At 48.4% G+C, this 19,386-nt stretch overlaps 1 protein-coding gene across 1 annotated transcript in view; it reads right to left on the bottom strand.

Annotated features, from left to right (window-relative positions):
- The window catches only part of LOC115082211 (microtubule-actin cross-linking factor 1-like), a 122,564-nt gene that overhangs the window by 22,860 nt on the left and 80,318 nt on the right, over positions 1-19,386 (bottom strand). The window contains exons 14-16 of the mRNA XM_029586461.1: positions 13,203-13,372; positions 12,549-12,711; positions 4,818-4,972 (exon numbers count right to left, since the gene is read on the bottom strand). Of these exons, the coding sequence (XP_029442321.1) occupies positions 4,818-4,972; positions 12,549-12,711; positions 13,203-13,372 (488 nt within the window). The remainder of the gene's footprint in view (positions 1-4,817; positions 4,973-12,548; positions 12,712-13,202; positions 13,373-19,386) is intronic.

Here is a 19,386-nt window from a genome sequence, read left to right as displayed (position 1 = left end):
CCTGGGTGAGTCACTTTATCCTCCTGTGCCTCAGTTCTAATCCCAGCTCTGTCACTCACTCTCTGAGTGACCCTGGGTAAGTCACTTTATCCCTCTGTGCCTCAGTTCTAATCCCAGCTCTGTCACTGACTCTCTGTGTGACCCTGGGTGAGTCACTTTATCCCCCTGTCTCTTAGTTCCAATCCCAGCTCTGTCACTGACTCTCTGTGTGACCCTGGGTGAGTCACTTTATCCCCCTGTGCCTCAGTTCCAATCCCAGTTCTGTCACTGACTCTCTGTGTGACCCTGGGTGAGTCACTTTATCCCCCTGTGCCTCAGTTCTAATCCCAGCTCTGTCACTGACTCTCTGTGTGACCCTGGGTGAGTCACTTTTTCCCCCTGTGCCTCAGTTCTAATCCCAGCTCTGTCACTGACTCTCTGTGTGACCCTGGGTGAGTCACTTTATCCACCTGATTCTTAGTTCCAATCCCAGTTCTGTCACTGACTCTCTGTGTGACCCTGGGTGAGTCACTTTATCCCCCTGTGCCTCAGTTCTAATCCCAGCTCTGTCACTGACTCTCTGTGTGACCCTGGGTGAGTCACTTTATCCACCTGACTCTTAGTTCCAATCCCAGTTCTGTCACTGACTCTCTGTGTGACCCTGGGTGAGTCACTTTATCCCTTTGTGTCTCAGTTCTAATCCCAGCACTGTCACTGACTCTCTGTGTGACCCTGGGTGAGTCACTTTATCTCCCTGTGCCTCAGTTCTAATCCCAGCTCTGTCACTGACTCTCTGTGTGACCCTGGGTGAGTCACTTTATCCCCCTATGCCTCAGTTCTAATCCCAGCTCTGTCACTGACTCTCTGTGTGACCCTGGGTGAGTCACTTTATCCCCCTGTGCCTCAGTTCTAATCCCAGCTCTGTCACTGACTCTCTGTGTGACCCTGGGTGAGTCACTTTATCCACCTGACTCTTAGTTCCAATCCCAGTTCTGTCACTGACTCTCTGTGTGACCCTGGGTGAGTCACTTTATCCCCCTGTGCCTCAGTTCTAATCCCAGCTCTGTCACTGACTCTCTGTGTGACCCTGGGTGAGTCACTTTATCCCTCTGTGTCTCAGTTCTAATCCCAGCACTGTCACTGACTCTCTGTGTGACCCTGGGTGAGTCACTTTATCTCCCTGTGCCTCAGCTCTAATCCCAGCTCTGTCACTGACTCTCTGTGTGACCCTGGGTGAGTCACTTTATCCCCCTGTGCCTCAGCTCTAATCCCAGCTCTGTCACTGACTCTCTGTGTGACCCTGGGTGAGTCACTTTATCCCCCTGTGCCTCAGCTCTAATCCCAGCTCTGTCACTGCCTCTCTGTGTGACCCTGGATAACTCACTTTATCTCCCTGTGCCTCAGTTCTAATCCCAGCTCTGTCACTGACTGTCTGTGTGACCCTGGGTGAGTCACTTTATCCACCTGACTCTTAGTTCCAATCCCAGTTCTGTCACTGACTCTCTGTGTGACCCTGGGTGAGTCACTTTATCCCTTTGTGTCTCAGTTCTAATCCCAGCACTGTCACTGACTCTCTGTGTGACCCTGGGTGAGTCACTTTATCTCCCTGTGCCTCAGTTCTAATCCCAGCTCTGTCACTGACTCTCTGTGTGACCCTGGGTGAGTCACTTTATCCACCTGATTCTTAGTTCCAATCCCAGTTCTGTCACTGACTCTCTGTGTGACCCTGGGTGAGTCACTTTATCCCCCTGTGCCTCAGTTCTAATCCCAGCTCTGTCACTGACTCTCTGTGTGACCCTGGGTGAGTCACTTTATCCACCTGACTCTTAGTTCCAATCCCAGTTCTGTCACTGACTCTCTGTGTGACCCTGGGTGAGTCACTTTATCCCTTTGTGTCTCAGTTCTAATCCCAGCACTGTCACTGACTCTCTGTGTGACCCTGGGTGAGTCACTTTATCTCCCTGTGCCTCAGTTCTAATCCCAGCTCTGTCACTGACTCTCTGTGTGACCCTGGGTGAGTCACTTTATCCCCCTATGCCTCAGTTCTAATCCCAGCTCTGTCACTGACTCTCTGTGTGACCCTGGGTGAGTCACTTTATCCCCCTGTGCCTCAGTTCTAATCCCAGCTCTGTCACTGACTCTCTGTGTGACCCTGGGTGAGTCACTTTATCCACCTGACTCTTAGTTCCAATCCCAGTTCTGTCACTGACTCTCTGTGTGACCCTGGGTGAGTCACTTTATCCCCCTGTGCCTCAGTTCTAATCCCAGCTCTGTCACTGACTCTCTGTGTGACCCTGGGTGAGTCACTTTATCCCTCTGTGTCTCAGTTCTAATCCCAGCACTGTCACTGACTCTCTGTGTGACTCTGGGTGAGTCACTTTATCTCCCTGTGCCTCAGCTCTAATCCCAGCTCTGTCACTGACTCTCTGTGTGACCCTGGGTGAGTCACTTTATCCCCCTGTGCCTCAGCTCTAATCCCAGCTCTGTCACTGCCTCTCTGTGTGACCCTGGATAACTCACTTTATCTCCCTGTGCCTCAGTTCTAATCCCAGCTCTGTCACTGACTGTCTGTGTGACCCTGGGTGAGTCACTTTATCCCCCTGTGTCTCAGTTCTAATCCCAGCTCTGACACTGACTCTCTGTGTGACCCTGGGTGAGTCACTTTATCCCCCTGTGCCTCAGTTCTAATCCCAGCTCTGTCACTGACTCTCTGTGTGACCCTGGGTGAGTCACTTTATCTCTCTGTGTCTCAGCTCTAATCCCAGCTCTGTCACTGACTCTATGTGTGACCCTGGGTGAGTCACTTTATCCCCCTGTGCCTCAGTTCTAATCCCAGCTCTGTCACTGACTCTCTGTGTGACCCTGGGTGAGTCACTTTATCTCTCTGTGTCTCAGCTCTAATCCCAGCTCTGTCACTGACTCTATGTGGGACCCTGGGTGAGTCACTTTATCCCCCTGTGCCTCAGTTCTAATCCCAGCTCTGACACTGACTCTCTGTGTGACCCTGGGTGAGTCACTTTATCCCCCTGTGCCTCAGCTGTAATCCCAGCTCTGTCACTGACTCTCTGTGTGACCCTGGGTGAGTCACTTTATCCCCCTGTGCCTCAGTTCTAATCCCAGCTCTGTCACTGACTCTCTGTGTGACCCTGGGTGAGTCACTTTATCTCCCTGTGCCTCAGTTCTAATCCCAGCTCTGTCACTGACTCTCTGTGTGACCCTGGGTGAGTCACTTTATCCCCCTGTGCCTCAGTTCTAATCCCAGCTCTGTCACTGACTCTCTGTGTGACCCTGGGTGAGACACTTTATCCCCCTGTGCCTCAGTTCTAATCCCAGCTCTGTCACTGACTCTCTGTGTGACCCTGGGTGAGTCACTTTATCCATCTGTGCTTCAGTTCTAATCCCAGCTCTGTCACTGACTCTCTGTGTGACCCTGGGTGAGTCACTTTATCCCCCTGTGCCTCAGTTCTAATCCCAGCTCTGTCACTGACTCTCTGTGTGACCCTGGGTGAGTCACTTTATCCCCCTGTGCCTCAGTTCTAATCCCAGCTCTGTCACTGCCTCTCTGTGTGACCCTGGGTGAGTCACTGTATCTCCCTTTTTCTGATAAACTGTTTAGTTTATTAGCCCTATGACTTTGACTCATCGATTATCCCAGCATTCCTTTTGTATTTGGTCTGTAGCTGCATTTCTACAAGATGTGTGATTTGTGGGCTGTCTTGGGTGTCAGTATCCTTATAAACCACCAGGAGATAGTTTGTGGGCAAGATACTTGCACAGAGGCAGGCAGGAACCCAGATGGAAAGCATGAGGTTGCTAGTGTACGGGCACATGCACAGATGCAGGAGGGCTTGAGCAGTGCCTGGCAGGTCCCTCCAAGGGTCCACAGGGTTAACCCTGAGTGGATGTTATGGGTAGCGCTAAAGCATTGCATGTCACCTGGTTCTGTCACTGACTCTATGTTTGACTCTAGGTGAATCGCTGTATCTTCCTGTGCCTCAGTTCTAATCCCAACTCTGTCACTGAATCTGTGTGACTCTGCATGAGGCACTTTATCTCCCTGTGCCTTAGTTTTAAATCCCAGCTTTGTCACTGACTCTCTGTGTGACCCTGGGTGAGTCACTTTATCTCCCTGTGTCTCAGTTTGTGCTGCTATAAACTGGAACAAGGAATAGCATTATTCCTTTCCTCTCTCATCTTTGGAAGCTATCATACATGAGGTACAAAATCCAGATCCACCCCATAAGTGCATGTCTGCATCTGGAGTGCTAGGACTGTAAAGCACTTGGACCTCTGTCTGTATGAAAGGTGCTCTAGTAATCCAGATTACCATTAGGATCCCCCTAACCCCACTTATCTACCTGTCCATCTAAGACTACTGTCCACCTAAGGCCTACCTATGCATCTAAGACTACTTGAGTACTGGAATTGTGTTTAGGTATATCTGCATATTTTGTCTTTGATGAATTATGTCCACTGTCTTGTATGTTTATTTGTTTTTACTTTATGTATGTTGAAAGTGTAAATCTCCTAGTCCTTTGATAACAGGCAATATATAAAATTTCATAAACATAACCGATATGTGACTCAGATGTATAAGAGTAAGACATCTGAACGATGTTGAATGTATGAATGTTATTATCTAGAATTGGGTGGAAGGTAGAGGGGAGATTATAAAACAAAATATGCATTCAACCAATCCTCTATAAGGAATGTTATATGGCAATGTTACAGTCAGACTTTACTGTTATCAATATTGCATGTAATTATGCATTGACACAGTCTTTTGTTCCTATGTACTGATGGTTCAAATAAAGATACTTAAATATAAACAAACTTACCTCATCCTGGATTTGATCTGCATCAAGGCTCCTCCTGAGGGGATCCCTGCTGGGGTGTAGAGCACTGACAAACTCGTAGTAATCAATGAAGCCATCACTGTTAAAATCAAAGATGCTGGCAACAGCGTTCATCTCCAGGGAGTTGGTGGGGAATTCTGGGAAAGAGCATTAATTGGCCTGTTAGTACTCGTGCAGGCTTCCTCTCCTAGCCCTCAGCTGGAGCTGACTGGGGCGCTGTCTGCGACATGGCTCGGACTTCTCTGCCTCTGAAACTTGGGTGCACCATTATCAAGGGACCTGGGTAGTGACCGTTTGCTAAAGGTGTTGGGCCATGTGTAGCCACCATAAATGGGCCTCCATTCAAGCAGTAGGGCTAAGTGTACCAGCCCACCACTGACCATGGGAAATGCGTCATCTCCATTCACTTCTTTAGCTTTTTGACCTCTTTTAGGCTAAGATCAAGTATAATCCACTTTGTACCTTTTCCCTAGAAAAGGCTGAATATTGAATGATTGCAAATAAATACAGAACTATTTCTTTATTTTATTTAAAACAGATTTATTTCCCGCCCTTCCTACGTTCAGAGCGGGGTACAATGTAAAGCGTATACAGATAAAGATGAGGTGGGGGGAAAGAGGTAAATGCATATATCTTAGGATGGGGGGAGGAAATCAGAAGCATCTGTGGAGTGGGGATCATTAGGGAAAGGGGGTAGAACATTGTTTGAAGAAGGGGGTAGGGGATAGAAGAAGAGGATTAAGTAGTATCCTCTGGGGGGTCAGGACAGGGTGGTGATAGCCCATTGTCATTTAGGTTGGGAAATGCTTTCTTGAAGAGAAAGGTTTGAAGGCTTCTTTGAAAAAGGTCCTTTCTCAGAGACATCTTACTTCGTGTGGTAGGCTGTTCCATAGGAGTGGTCCTGCGGAGAAGGCGCGCTTTCTGGTTTCCACAAGGCGGATGAGCTTTGGATGCGGAGTATCCAATAACATTCAGTTAGACGATCTGAGCGGTTGGGAGGGGGGTGTGGATTTTTATAGTAGAAGAGAGCCATGAGGAGTCTAAGTAGTGTAAGGAGGAATGAAGAATCTTCGCTAGCTTATATTGTATTCGGTAGGAGATAGGGAGCCAGTGAAGAGAAATGAGTACAGGTGAGATGTGATCATGTATGGGAGTGCAAGTAAGGAGTCTTGCTGCCGTGTTTTGTATGATTTGTAGTGGGTGTATAGCAGTAAACCAGGCAGGAGGGAGTTGCAGTAATCAAGCCCAGAGAATAGTAAGGATTGAAGGACTGACCTGAAATCTGAAAATTCGAGAAGGGGATTGAGGTGATGGAGTAGGTGCAGTTTGTAGGAGGAGGAGGAGGCGGTGATAGATTTTATATGGTTGTGCATAGAGAGTGAGGGGTTGATAATGTCTCCCTAGATTTGTACACTTTGGGAAATTGAGATGAATGGGAATCAAATGAGACATTGCAAGGATGGTGTGACAACAGAATGATTTCAGTTTTGGAAATGTTAAGCTTTAGTTTATTGCAGTGCAGCCATTTTTGAATGGATATAAGGCAGTTATTGAGGAAAGATTCCATCATAGTCCATGACAGTCCATGTTTCCTTGAGAGGAAAAAAGAACTGATATCGTTGGCATATATTTTATAGTGAACTCTGAGGTCGTTGAGGATGCGGCATTGAAGAGTTAGGTAAAGGTTAAATAATGCAGGGAAAGAGCAGACACCTGGGGTATTCTAGAGCTCATAGGCATCAAGGAGAGGTAACGGAGTGGATTTGGACTTATTGTGTCCTGTTGTTAAGGTATAAAAAGAACCAGGCTAAAACTGAACCTGTTATCCCAAAGGAGTGCAGTCTTGAGAGTAGAATGGAGTGATTGACCATGTCAAAAGCAGTGGAGATGTCTAGAAGACACAGAAGGAACGAGGAGCCTTGTTCAAAACCCCATCTCATCATATCAAAGCTGGTTAGCAGTAGCAGTTCGGTGCTGTGGTGCTTCCTGAATGCAAACTGGAAATGGTTGAGGATATTATTTGTATCAATGAAGTCACAGAGTTGGTAGAGAACTGCAGTTTCTAGTCCTTTGGCCATGAAAGATGGGTAGGAGATTGGGCGGTAGTTGGTGGTGATGGTTGGATCAGCTGTTGATTTCTTGATAATGGGTCAGACTGAGGCTTGTTTTAAGAGATCAGGGACGATGCCATGTTGTAGCAAAGAGTTGATGAACTTAGTGATGAATGGAGCAATATCCAGCTTGATAAGTTTAAGAAGAGAAGTATGGCAGGGGATAAGGGGATTAGATGAAGTTTTCAGATTATTAATGATTTTAGTGGTGTCCGATGCAATGATTTCATCAAAGCGATCCCAGGATGGGCCTTGAGTGGTCAGGACTCTGTCAGATTCTTCAGAATCGGAATTATTGAAAGTGTTAATGACAGTTGCTGTCTTGTTGATAAAGTGCCTGGCAAATGTCTCTGCAATGTTCATTCCAGGGATGATGGGAGGGAGAGCTGAGGACTCTCTTTTCATGGTCTTTTGGCTGAGACTGAGCATCTGAATGAGATGTGATGTTAACACCCTGCCACCTGACCCCACTGTGTACGTGATTACGTTTAAGTCTCCTGCATAGGCAATGCAGGAGACTTCCCATAAAGCAAAGCAGACTACCTGTATTGGGTGTTCTTTGAAGACAGTTCAGACATGTGACCGTGCATGGTGCTGAGCAAAATGAAGTTCAAGAGCTTGCTGGAAAAGGCTAGAATTTTTTCTGCAGGTCTTAGGGAGAGAAGGTTTATCTGACTGGTGAATTGCTCTCTTCGGAGAATACCTGTTACAGGTAAGCAAATTTGCTTTCTCTGAAGATTAGAAGATTAGCCATGTACACAAGTGGCACTCCTTAGTTAACGGTTGTTTTCAATAACATTTAAAAAGGAAGAAAACACCAAGAACATAAGAATTGCCATACAGGGTCAGACCAAGTGTCCATCAAGCCCGGCATCCTGTTTCTAGCAATGGCTAATCCAAGTCACAAGTATGTGACAGGATCCTGGAAGGTAAATAGATTCCATACTGAGGTAATGACCGACCGGAGAGTTTCCATGCGGAAGCGAGGGATCTTTAGACTCTTGTTGACCTCTGTGAGGTCTAGGATGGGATGGAATGATCATTCCTTCTTCGGTACTATGAAGTATATTGAGTACCGACCTGTTCCTTGCTCTTCTGGAGGAATGGGAACTATGGCCCTTAATTGTAGCGGCAGCTGCAATGTGTCCCGAACTGCCGCTCTTTTGGCGGCATACCCGCAGGGAGAGATGAGAAACTGATCTTGGTGCCGCTGTGCAAAATCTAAAGCATAGCCTTGTTTTATCACGAACAGGACCCACTGATCCGTGGCCACCTTGGTCCACTCCTTGAAGAATAGGGCCAGCCTGCTCCCTACCTCCAGCGTTGAGGAGTGGACCAGCGGTCTTTCATTGGGAGGATTTTGTTCCTGAGGAAGGGAGAGCCGCCCCAGGTCTGCCAAATCTTCGGCCACGAAAGGACTGGGTATAGGTTTGTTGTTTCGCCGGAGCCAAACGAAAGGACGAAGCGGGCGGTTTAGAAGGGCGATACCTCCGATTACCTCTAAATCTGGCTCAAGAAGAGAAGGAACCGCATGAGCGAGGTCTGTCTTCCGGCAGGCGATGCACCTTATTCTCACTCAGTGACTGAATCATGTCGTCCAAGATTTTACCAAAAAGTAACTTACCTTTAAAGGGCAAGGACCCCAGTTGCGCCTTAGAAGACACATCTGCCGACCAGTTGAGCAACCACAAAAGCCGACGAGCCATGACCACCGACACCATGGACCTGGCGGACATCCGGAGGAGGTCATGAAAGGCATCGGCACAATAAGCCACCGAGGATTCCAAACGGTTCGCCTGGGCAGCTTCCTCGGCCGAGAAATCTACATTTGCCTGTAACTGCTGCACCCAGCGAAGTCCGGCTCGCATAGCAAAATTACTACAAATAGCCGCCTGGACTCCCATGGCTGAGACCTCGAAAATCCGTTTGAGCTGCACCTCTAACTTCCTATCCTGGAGATCCTTGAGCGCCATTGTTCCTGTGACAGGAATCGTGGTTTTCTTTGTGACAGCCGACACTGCAGAGTCCACTTTTGGTACTCGCAGTAGCTCTAAGGCATCCTCCGGCAGAGGATAGAGCTTATCCATGGCTTTACTAACTTTTAAACTGAGCTCTGGGGTATCCCATTCCCTAAACAATAAATCAGATGCTGAAAAATGAAAGGGAAAGGCGGTAGCAGGAGCTCTCAGGCCCAACAAGACAGGGTGCATCTTCCCGAGCTTGGATTCCTTGGGAGGGCTGTCAATGCCTAGCTCAGAGAGGATAGCGGGAATAGGAGGTGCCAACTCGTCTCTACGAAAAAGGCAAACTACCTTAGGATCATCGCCCTCAGCCGCCTGAGAGCCCCTGTCCGCCAGTGGTGGATCTGGCTCCGGGTCATCCGCACCCTGCGGGATCTGGGGTTGACAATTCGGATCCTGAGGATCTGAATCCAGATCCGAGGAGTCTGTATTCCCCTGCGGAACCCCAGTGCGGAGAGGATGCTTAGGCTGAATAGGCTCCGTCCCCTTATTTACTGTAACTCATTTAGCCGCCCGGGGCTTATGGGGATCTGATTTTCCCTGTGCCATCAGCTTGCCTGCCTTCCTAGCCTTAAAGGCTTTATGTAAGAAAACAATAAAAGAAGAGTCCGAGGAGGTGTCAGAAGTCCCCTCAGGCCTGTCCTCCGGAGCTGGGGAAGCAGGCTGCTGTAAATCCCTATTTGCCAGGGGCCGCGGCTGAGGAGACAACTGAGGAGGAGGAAAAGACCCCTCCCCCATAGCAGGCACAGAAGCGGCGGCGCGGAACGACTGTAAAATGGCCTCTGTGCCAGCACTCAAAGGGAAAGGATCCTGAGGTAACTGAGACTCTCCCTGCTGCAGGTGAAGGAACCCGCGGGGGCCCTGCTTTTAGCAGTCTTTTTAGTTGTTCCTGCACCGGAGGAACCCTCTCCCCCTCGGTAAACACTGTGAGCACAGATTTTGGCGGGAGAGCCACACGTGGCCGTCCGTGGCATCGGGGAAGACAGAGGGAGTGAAAAAACACTGAAAAAAAATTGAAAATAACCCCCCCCCCCCCGCCCCCGGAACCAAAAACGTGGCGAAAATCCCCCCCACGATGAGTGGAAGGAAGGGAGAGCCTGCCCGATGAAAAGAGAAAGTAAGAAAAAATTACCTCAGAACTTTTTTTAAAAAATTTTTTTAAAGTGAAAACAGCCTACGGTGGTCCAGGGTGCTGCTCCGTGGGGTGGAGTGAGCCGGGCTCCCCGGTATCGCAGCCCCGCTGCCTGAATTAATAGTTAGGGTCCTCAACCCCTGTCGGCAGCTGCCTCAGACCAGCAGGGGACGGCCCTCTCAGAGCCTAACAACCCTCTGGAAAGTCGGACCAAGAAACAAGCCTTTTTTTTTTTTTTTTTTTAAAGAAATTTAAAGCAACAGGCACTAACAATCATGAAGAACAGAGAAAACTCTAACTAAATTAAAGTTAATCAAACCAAAATAAAGACTCTGACCAGACTGTAGGTTTTGCACCTCCACCATCTGCCAGAGACAGAGAAATACGGTGGCAAGAAGTGGCGACCTGCGTAACCATGGTTGGATTTCTGGGTCATGCATCAAGTCTCGAAGACAAGCTTCTTAGAGCTGATCTTAAATTCACTAGCAAGGAAGGCCCAGGGCCTCCGAGTGACATTCTGCAACAGATTTCACAGCCATCAGTCTTATGTTTCTTCCACAAGCAGACGTAGAATGCTTTGTGATGGCCAATGTTGCTCATCTTGCAAACACGCTTGGGACAGGATCTGAAGCCATTGCACTGTTTCTATGAGACGGTGAGAAAAAATAACCTTGCAAAATTAAAAAATGAAAAAAATTATTTTCAGAGAGGGGATGCCTGCAAGAGAAAAAAAAATAATTGGAGTCCTGCCTGATGGACCATTTCCCACTGAAAAGGAAGGGAAAAGGGTGAAAGGGTCGAATAGGAAAAATGATGAGATCACATGTTCAAAAGTCCAAAATCGTGACTAGGAGTTAAAAGGATAAAATAATAAAGTTTCTGACTGAGGACAGGAGGAAAAGTGCAAAGGTGAAAGTAAATAATCATGGAGTCTGCTGGAATAGGCCCAACTGGTGCAGCAGATAAAAGGAAACAGAGACGCTGTGGGGCCACTGCAGTGCAGGAAGTCCCACGCACGAGCAGAAACTTCTAACCTTTTCCAGAAAGCTCTGGCATTTTATTCTCAGATCTCAGCTAAGCACAAACAGGTCAATACAGTAAAGTGCGGCCGCGGTTACCCTGCTCCTAACCCGCTTTCTACTCACTTTCCGGCCGCGTTAGCCCTTCCTGCGATTCACTATCCCCTTTAACCGATTCTTACCACCTCTTTAAATCACCGGGTAACCCCTTCCGCCCGCGGCATGAATATCAGATGTAAACGATCGGATTAGCTATTCCCTCCCATACAGTAACGCGCGCCCCGACTATCGCTATTTTACCCTGCCGTTTTGCCACGCGTTTAACCTGCTAACTTACCGCCTACCCTTACCCCTGCGTTAGAGGCAGGGGTAAGGGTAGGCGGCAAACTTTCCCCCAGCCCCCGCTCACCTGCCCTGGCCGCGTCCATGAGTGCCGGTCTCCGGGGCAGCCCCGGTCCTCTCTCCCCTCCTCCAGAAGCAACGAAAGCGGAAAAAAGCGAAAAAGCGAAAAAAGCGAAAAAAAAGCGAAAAAAAAGTAGCAACGAAGCGATTTACTTTTCTTGCAGCCCTCCTCCGGAGACGGACATCGGCGGAGACGGACCGCGGCTCCCCTGCCTCCCGGAGGCAGCTGCCGGCGAAGATGGATGCCTGCACGGGCGAAAGCGGCCCCTGTGCGTGCAATTGGGCCGCTCAAGGCGTGACGTCACGACGTTTGGCGTCACGGCTCTATACAGTAAAATGGGTTGCGCGGGCCTAACGCTTCACGGACGCTTCTTGGACGCGGCTAGCATTTGCAAGCTATTTACATACAGTATCGAGCGGTAGGTGAGCCGCACTGTGCGTGCGGCAACCGCGGGTGCGCCCGGCACTAACGCAGCTCTTCCTACCGCTCCTTACTGTATCGGCCTGAAAGGAAGTGGGGAGGGATCTCCTGCAAGTGGTCAGGCTTTTATGACTGATGGCTGGGAGAGATCCTTAGAGCAGTAGGAGGTGATAAGGCAAAGAAAGGCTGATGGCCAAAGCTAGAGCTGTATAAGCAATCCTAACAAAATGGAAGTGTTTGCATTCTTTGAATATAATTTAGTCTTCACTTTTTAAATGCAGTCCACAAAAACTCATAAAAAGGACTGTATGGACCAATGATTATTTGTGACCCATTTGTCGCAGAAAGGTGACAAGACACAAGTAACCTCAGCTTGGTGGTGTGATGGTCCTTATCTAAAGAGAATATTATTTAAAAAAAAGATCTGTTTAGGTACAGCACAAACTATGGAGCAAGAAATATATGTCAGTTGCTTTTGTGCATGCAATCTGGACAGTTACGTATCGTGCCATGGCCTTGCTTTCTGCTTGGGAGAAAGGGGTGCAGGAGACCTTAATATGCATTTCCTCTGGGGCCTGGAGATCATTGCTGGTATTCCTATACTCACTGGAGGACAGGACGCTCTCAACAAACTCCTGCTGGCTGATTCTTCCGTCCTGATCCCTGTCGATGCTTCTGAAAATGTCCAGGATCCGATACTTCATACGACTTATCCACTGCACATAACGCTTCCGCCAGACGCCGAAGTCAAAGCGAGCAAAGTCCTGCAGCTGTGGGAAAGGCAAGGCATGAAAGGGAGTTAGGAACAATTGTGTGCCTGATTCCCTACCACCGAGTGCATCTGCTATGAGAGCGGACGCTCCTTGCTGCAGGAAGCTATCACCTGCCGGGAAATGCAGGTCAGGTCGCCTGTGTGTGGCTCACTAGTCAGACCCCCACTTTGGGTGCTGGGCTTAGCTCTCAAAGGTAAAAACACCCAATGGTAGAGAATGGGGTGTATCCATATTCTGCGGAAAAGCTCAGGAAAAAAACGGTACACCTGAGGGAAGGAATGAAATATGGGTGGGGCGATTCTGGCAAGTGCAGGGGAGGAGGAGCGATGACTGGGTAGGGTATGGGAGGAGCGATGATGGGGAGCGGAACATACAGGAAGAGGTGATAGGGAATGAAGAAGGAAGGAAAAGACAGCGGGAGGGAGGGGTGAGATCAGAGATGATGGAAGATGGGATGTGCCGCCCCCATCTCTCCCGTTTCCTCTCACCTCTTGCAGCCGTTGCTGGGCCGTCTGCAGCTGGCACTGTCTGTCCAGGGCTAGGAACCAGAGCTGCTGCCAGCGGTTCAGGAGCTGAGCCATGAGAGGGGTCTGGGGCTCCAGGTCCAGCAGAGGCACCGGGGGAGCGGCCTGGGACACTTTCACAGAACTTCGGCTTTCTAAATCAATCAAAGAAAGGGTGAACAAAGGATGCTGCAGGGCAGCCATGCAGGGCAAGATGAAAACCCGCGTAATCTCCCGAGAGGTGAGCGAGATAAGGCAGGGGAGAGGAGAAAAGGAATGTTCCTAGGGGGACGAACACGGAGATCCAAGATCCTGTCCAAAAAACAGAGAGAAGGAGGAGAAAAAGGGGATCCTCATGAAAGCTATTTTATTCGCAGGCAAAAGTCTGAGAAAACGTCTCTGTCTGAATGAGGCCCTTCCTATGTCCAGTCTCGAGAGGGAAGGTCTCACCGCTAATATCTAGAGCCCTGTCTTCAGAAAGGGAGGGTGGGACCACATGGAAAGAGGAGATCATGGAGAGGACAGTCTTACGCTCAGACACGGGAAAGGAGGTGGGGGGCTGGACTGTAAGAGGAGGAGAGGAGAGGAAAGCTTTTACCATTTCACACGGGACAAGGGCTGGGAATCTTTGGCTCTCTCCCCACAGAGAGAGTAGATCTTCCTGGGATACTAGGCAGGAGCCGAGGGTCTGTAGTTATGTCCCTACATTGAAAAGGGGAGGGGAGGCTGGAGGAGAGGAGAGGAGACCCCTTACGGTCTGACATGGGGCAGGAAGTGAGGGCCTATAACACTGTCCCCAATAAGGAAGGGGAGAAAAGGAGAGCTCTTACTGTGACACTAGGCAGGAGATGAGGGTCTGTACGTCTATCCCAGAGTGCAGAGAGATGACAGATTTTCAAAACTGTCTGGTCGACCGACTTCAGGAGCTGGCTGGCTGGACCTGAGCTATTTTATTTTTTACGGTTTCCCCTGCAGAGCATCTAACTATAGCTGCCTGTGTTCACTCATAGAGTGGCCATTCCTGGAGGTGTGGGTGATACGGGGAAGCAGATGGGGAGAGGGGAAGGGAACAGAACTTAGCTTCAGTGCTAGCCGTGCGTGTGTGAGGTGTTATCCCAGTGTGCAGGCTTAAATCTAGCCTGTGATGCTAGAGCTAGATGTAAGTGCAACCCAGCTGGCCATTTTACTGCTGAAAAGTCACCTATAGGAAGAGAATCCTTACTGTCTGACATGGGGCAGGAAGTGGAACTCCATATTCCTTGTCCCTATAGAGGGAAGAGGAGAGCTCTTATTGTACGTTATGGTACAGGACTCACCTCCGCAGCTCTGTTCTTATAAGAGAGGAGGATGGCTCTTACTGTTTCACAATGGGCAGGGGCTGGAGAAGGGGGTATCCATAACTCTATTTGGTGAAGAGGAGGAGAAGAGCTCTTACTATTGGCCTACGGCAAGAGAATTCAAAAAGGCCAAGGATCACCGCAGAGGACCCCAGCTGTGACGGAGTGACAGGGAAGACAGAAATGAAGTGGAGAGTGAAATAGGGCAGACCTGGAATTTACATCTGCTTTTCATAAGGGCTCCCTGGGGTTTCGGTTATCTTACTCGTGTATATTTTATTATTTGATGATTGTCATATGTGTTATTCTGTTCTGTGCATTTAGTATTTTGCTTTGGGAATCTTATTGTCTGTGTCTGGAGCCCTTCTGCAGAAACTGGAGTAAACAAACAAATAAGATGCTTATCTGCTGTCCTATTCTAAATGGTGGGGGGTTTGTAGTTTTCTCCCTGTATTGGGGAGAAGATGGCAGGAGAGCTCTTACTGTCTGACATTGTACTGGGGCTGGAGGTCCATTAAAGGAAAGTTGGTTCTTACCTGCTAATTTTCATTCCTGGAATACCACAGATCAGTCCAGACATGTGGGTTTTACATCCCTACCAGCAGATGGAGGCAGAAGACATTGGTTCTAAGTCTTCCTCCCTAGAGTTTCAAATCATGACTCCCACTTCTACTAAATTGTTTCCAATGGAAAAGGTTTGTTGATGACCATGGATCATTAAAACCTTTCAAGTATCTGAAAGTCTCTATCATATCACCCCTGCTTCTCCTCTCCTCCAGGGTATACATATTCAGGTTATTCAACCTCTCCTTATAAGTCATTTGATGGAGACCACCCACCATTTTGGTCGACCTTTTCTGGACCACCTCCATCCTGTCTCTGTCTCCTTTGAGATACGGTCTCCAGAACTGAACACAGTACTCCAGGTGAGGCCTCACCAAGGACCTGTACAAGGGGATTATCACTTCCCTTTTCTTACTAGATATTCGTTTCTCTATGCAGCCTAGCATTCTTCTGGCTTTGGCTATCGCCGTGTCACATTGCTTCATCGACTTCAGGTCGTTAGACAATATCACCCCAAGGTCTGTCTCCTGCTCCGTTCACCCCCCAACGCATTTAGTTCTTTCAGATTACCACACCCCAGATGCATGACTCTGCACTTCTTGGCATTGAATCCCAGCTGCCATATCTTCGACCACTCTTCCAGCTTCCTTAAATCCCTTCTCATTCTCTCTACTCCTTCCGGCATGTCCACTCTGTTGCAGATATTATTATCATCCGCAAATAGACAAGCTTTACCTTCTATCCTTTCCGCAATGTCACTCATGAAGATGTTGAACAGAACTGGTCCCAACACCGATCCCTGTGGCACTCCACTTAACACCATTCTCTCTACAGAGTAGGTTCCATTTACCATCACGCACTGACTTCTATCCATCAACTAGTTTGTAATCCACACCATCACCTTGGAGCTTACTCCGAAGCTTCTCTTTTTGTTGATGAGTCTTCTATGTGGGACTATCAAAAGCTTTACTAAAATCCAAGTAAATTACATTGAGCACTCTTCCCGCATCCAGTTCTCTAGTCACCCAATCAAAGAAATCAATTAGATTCATCTGAAAGGACCTTCTCCTGGTTAATTCATGCTGCTTCTGATTGAGCAACCCACCGGATTGTAGATAGTTCATTATCCTTTCCTTCAGCAGTCTCCATTAATTTTCCCACCACCAAGGTGATGCTTACCAGCCTATAGTTTCCAGCCTCTTCTCTGCTCCCAGTCTTGTGAAGCGGGACCACCACCACTCTTCTTCAGTCACTAGGCACTACACCCCTTTCCAGGGATCTATTGAACAGGTTACATCTCTGAGTTCCCTCAGTATTCTAGGGAGAACCTCATCAGCCCCATGGCTTTGTCCACTTTCAGTTTTCCACAAAATTAAGGGGACGGGATAGTGGACTGATCTGTGGTATTCCAGGAACAAAATTTAGCAGGTAAGAACCAATTTTCCTTTCCTATTCATACCCCTGATCAGTCAAGTGAGATGGGTGGGAACCCGAAAGACCCATGCGTAACACACTTTCCCTAAACATCGTTTTATCTGGTGCCCGAACATCCAGGTGGTAATGCTTGGTAAAAGTGTGCAGAGAAGACCACATTGCCACCTGACAAATCTCTTGTGGAGATATCATCTGGTACTCTACCCAGGAGGTTGCATGTGCCCTACTCGAATAAGCCTGCAGTCCCCTGGGAACTAGACAACCCTTACAAAGATATGTTGAAAAAATAGCCTCCTTCAACCATCACGCAGTCATACTCTTAGCTGTCTTACATCCCTTCTTTGCTCCAGTGAATAATACAAAGAGATGATCCAACCTCCGAAATTCATTAGTGACCTTAAGATATCGTAACAAGATCGACAGACATCTAATAAATTAAGTTCTCTTGCATGCAGTACATCTACTGTCAGATGAGTAAAGGCTGGTAATTCCACCATCTGGTTGAGATGAAAAGAGGACACAACCTTGGACAAAAAGGAAGGAACTGTACACAGAGTCACCTTGTCCCACGAGACCAACTCCCACGAGACCAACTTGTCATCCGAAATCCAAAGAAACAGATCTCTGCACGACAAAGCTTGAAGCTCCGAAATCTGTTTGGCTGAACAAATCACCACCAAGAAAATGATCTTTAAGTTGAGATCCTTCAAGGATGCCCTTCTCAACAGTTCAAAAGGAAGGCCACAAAGTGTTCGAAGAACCAAATTAAGGTCCCACAAGGGGCACATCCTATGCACTGGCGGACACAAGTGTTTTGCTGCTTTTAGAAAATGCACAATGTCCGGATGAGACGCCAATGGCTTCCCCTGAAGATTTCCTTGAAAACAGCCTAAGGCTGTCACCTGAACTCAGAGTGAATTATAGTCTAGTCCCTTTGTTAAGCCATCCTGCAAGAATGCCAATACCTGGGAAACGTCGACCTTCACAGGATTCAGGCCACGTTCTCCACACCAAGATTCAAACACTCTCCATACACAGATATATGCCAGCGAAGTGGAAAGTCTCCTCATCTGTAGCAAGGTAGTAATCACTGGCTCTGAATATCCTTTCAAGCAAAAATGTTGCCTCTCAAAAGCCAGGCCTCTAGATAAAAGCAATCTGCCTGTTCTGAAATGATGGGTCCTTGGCGTACCAACCCCTGCAGGAGTGCTAGCTGAATGAGGCCATTCACTGCTAGTCGCACCAGATCCGTAAACCACGGACGATGCAGCCACTCTGGTCCACCAGATCTACCCTTCCTAGATGCAACGTAGCACTAGGCCCACTAGCAGCCATGGGGGAAATGCATATAGCAGAAGCCTCATTGGCCAAAGCTGAACCAAAGTGTCGATTCCTTCGGAGTCGACCTCCCTGCGAACTGCCCTTGTCTCCAACTGGTTGATCGACCAGTACACTTCCACTGATGACCACTGATCTTGAGCAGTGTGTCTCTGACACACTGCTCCTCAACCACTGAGGCTGGCTTCTGTGGTCACTACCACCCATTCTGAGACCTCTAGGTCCACTCCTTTCTCCAAATTGGGCCGTGATAGCCATTCTGAGAGACTGGATCTGGATTCCCTTGGAAGTGGCAAAGGAAGTTGAAACTCCTTCAACAACGGATTCCAATGTGACAAAAGCACATGCTGGAGAGGCTGCATGTGAGCAAACTCCCACGAGACCAACTCCAGCGTAGATGCCATAGATCCCAGAACCTGTAAATAATCCCACACTCTGGAAACTGACAGACACAGCAGATGAAGTACTTGAGCCTGCAACTTGACCACCCTCTCCGAGGTAATGAGCACCTTGCCTAAACTGGTATCGAATCATACCCCCAGATATTCCAGTGACTGGGCTGGCTCTAGATGGCTCTTTGCTAAGTTTATCATCCAACCCAGGGACCTCAAGCACTCCATGATGTTTTGAACCGAGTGGCAACACTCCCTCTCCGACTTCGCCCGAATCAGCCAATCATCCAGGTACAGATGTACCAGAATCCCTTCCTTTCTGAGGGTTGCTGCCACCACCACCATCGCCTTCATAAAAGTCCTTGGTGCTGTCGCCAACCCAAAGGTTAGCACACGAAACTGAAAATACTCTCCAAGCACTGCTAATTGCAGAAATCTCTGATGGTTCTGTCTTGTGGGAATATGCAGGTAAGCCTCCATTAGATCCAATGAAACAAGAAACTCTCCCTTGCACATCACTGCTATCACCATCTGTAGCAATTCCATACGGAAATGCAGCACACACAGTGCTGCATTGAAAGGCAGATAGAGGATGTGCAGAAAGGTGCCCTCCTTCTTGGGAACAACAAAGTAAACTGAATATCTTCCTAGTCCTTGCTCCCCCGGAGAAACCAGAATGATGGCCCTCAGCTGCTGCAGCCACAGCAACGTGTCTCGTATCACTGCCCACTTGGCATGAGATGTGCAACGGGACACCACAAAGGCCTCCCTGATTGGGCGCAAAAATTCTAAGGTCTCTTATTAGCTCCAAGACCCATTGATCGGATGTGATCTTGGTCCACTCCTTCTGACAGCTTCCAGGAAAGAGTAGAATAGTCCCCCTTTATTGGGAGGTTTTACTTCCTCGGGACCCCTGGCCGGAATCTGCCCCGAAAGGACTGCTGCCTTCCAGCCTTTAGTTTCTACGTACAGGTGGAAGAATTCCTGTTGGAATGAAACTTCCTCATCTCTTGGTCGTGTGACCATGGTGGAAAGCTCTTTTTGACCAGCTTCTTGTCCTCCTTGTTTCTCTTCAACTCTGCCAACTGCTTCATCAACTGTTCC

Source organism: Rhinatrema bivittatum, unplaced genomic scaffold, assembly GCF_901001135.1.
Source record: "Rhinatrema bivittatum unplaced genomic scaffold, aRhiBiv1.1, whole genome shotgun sequence".
Taxonomy (NCBI): Eukaryota; Metazoa; Chordata; class Amphibia; order Gymnophiona; family Rhinatrematidae; genus Rhinatrema; species Rhinatrema bivittatum.
Note: the sequence above shows the minus strand (reverse complement) of the source record. Positions and strands in the feature narration are given on the sequence as shown.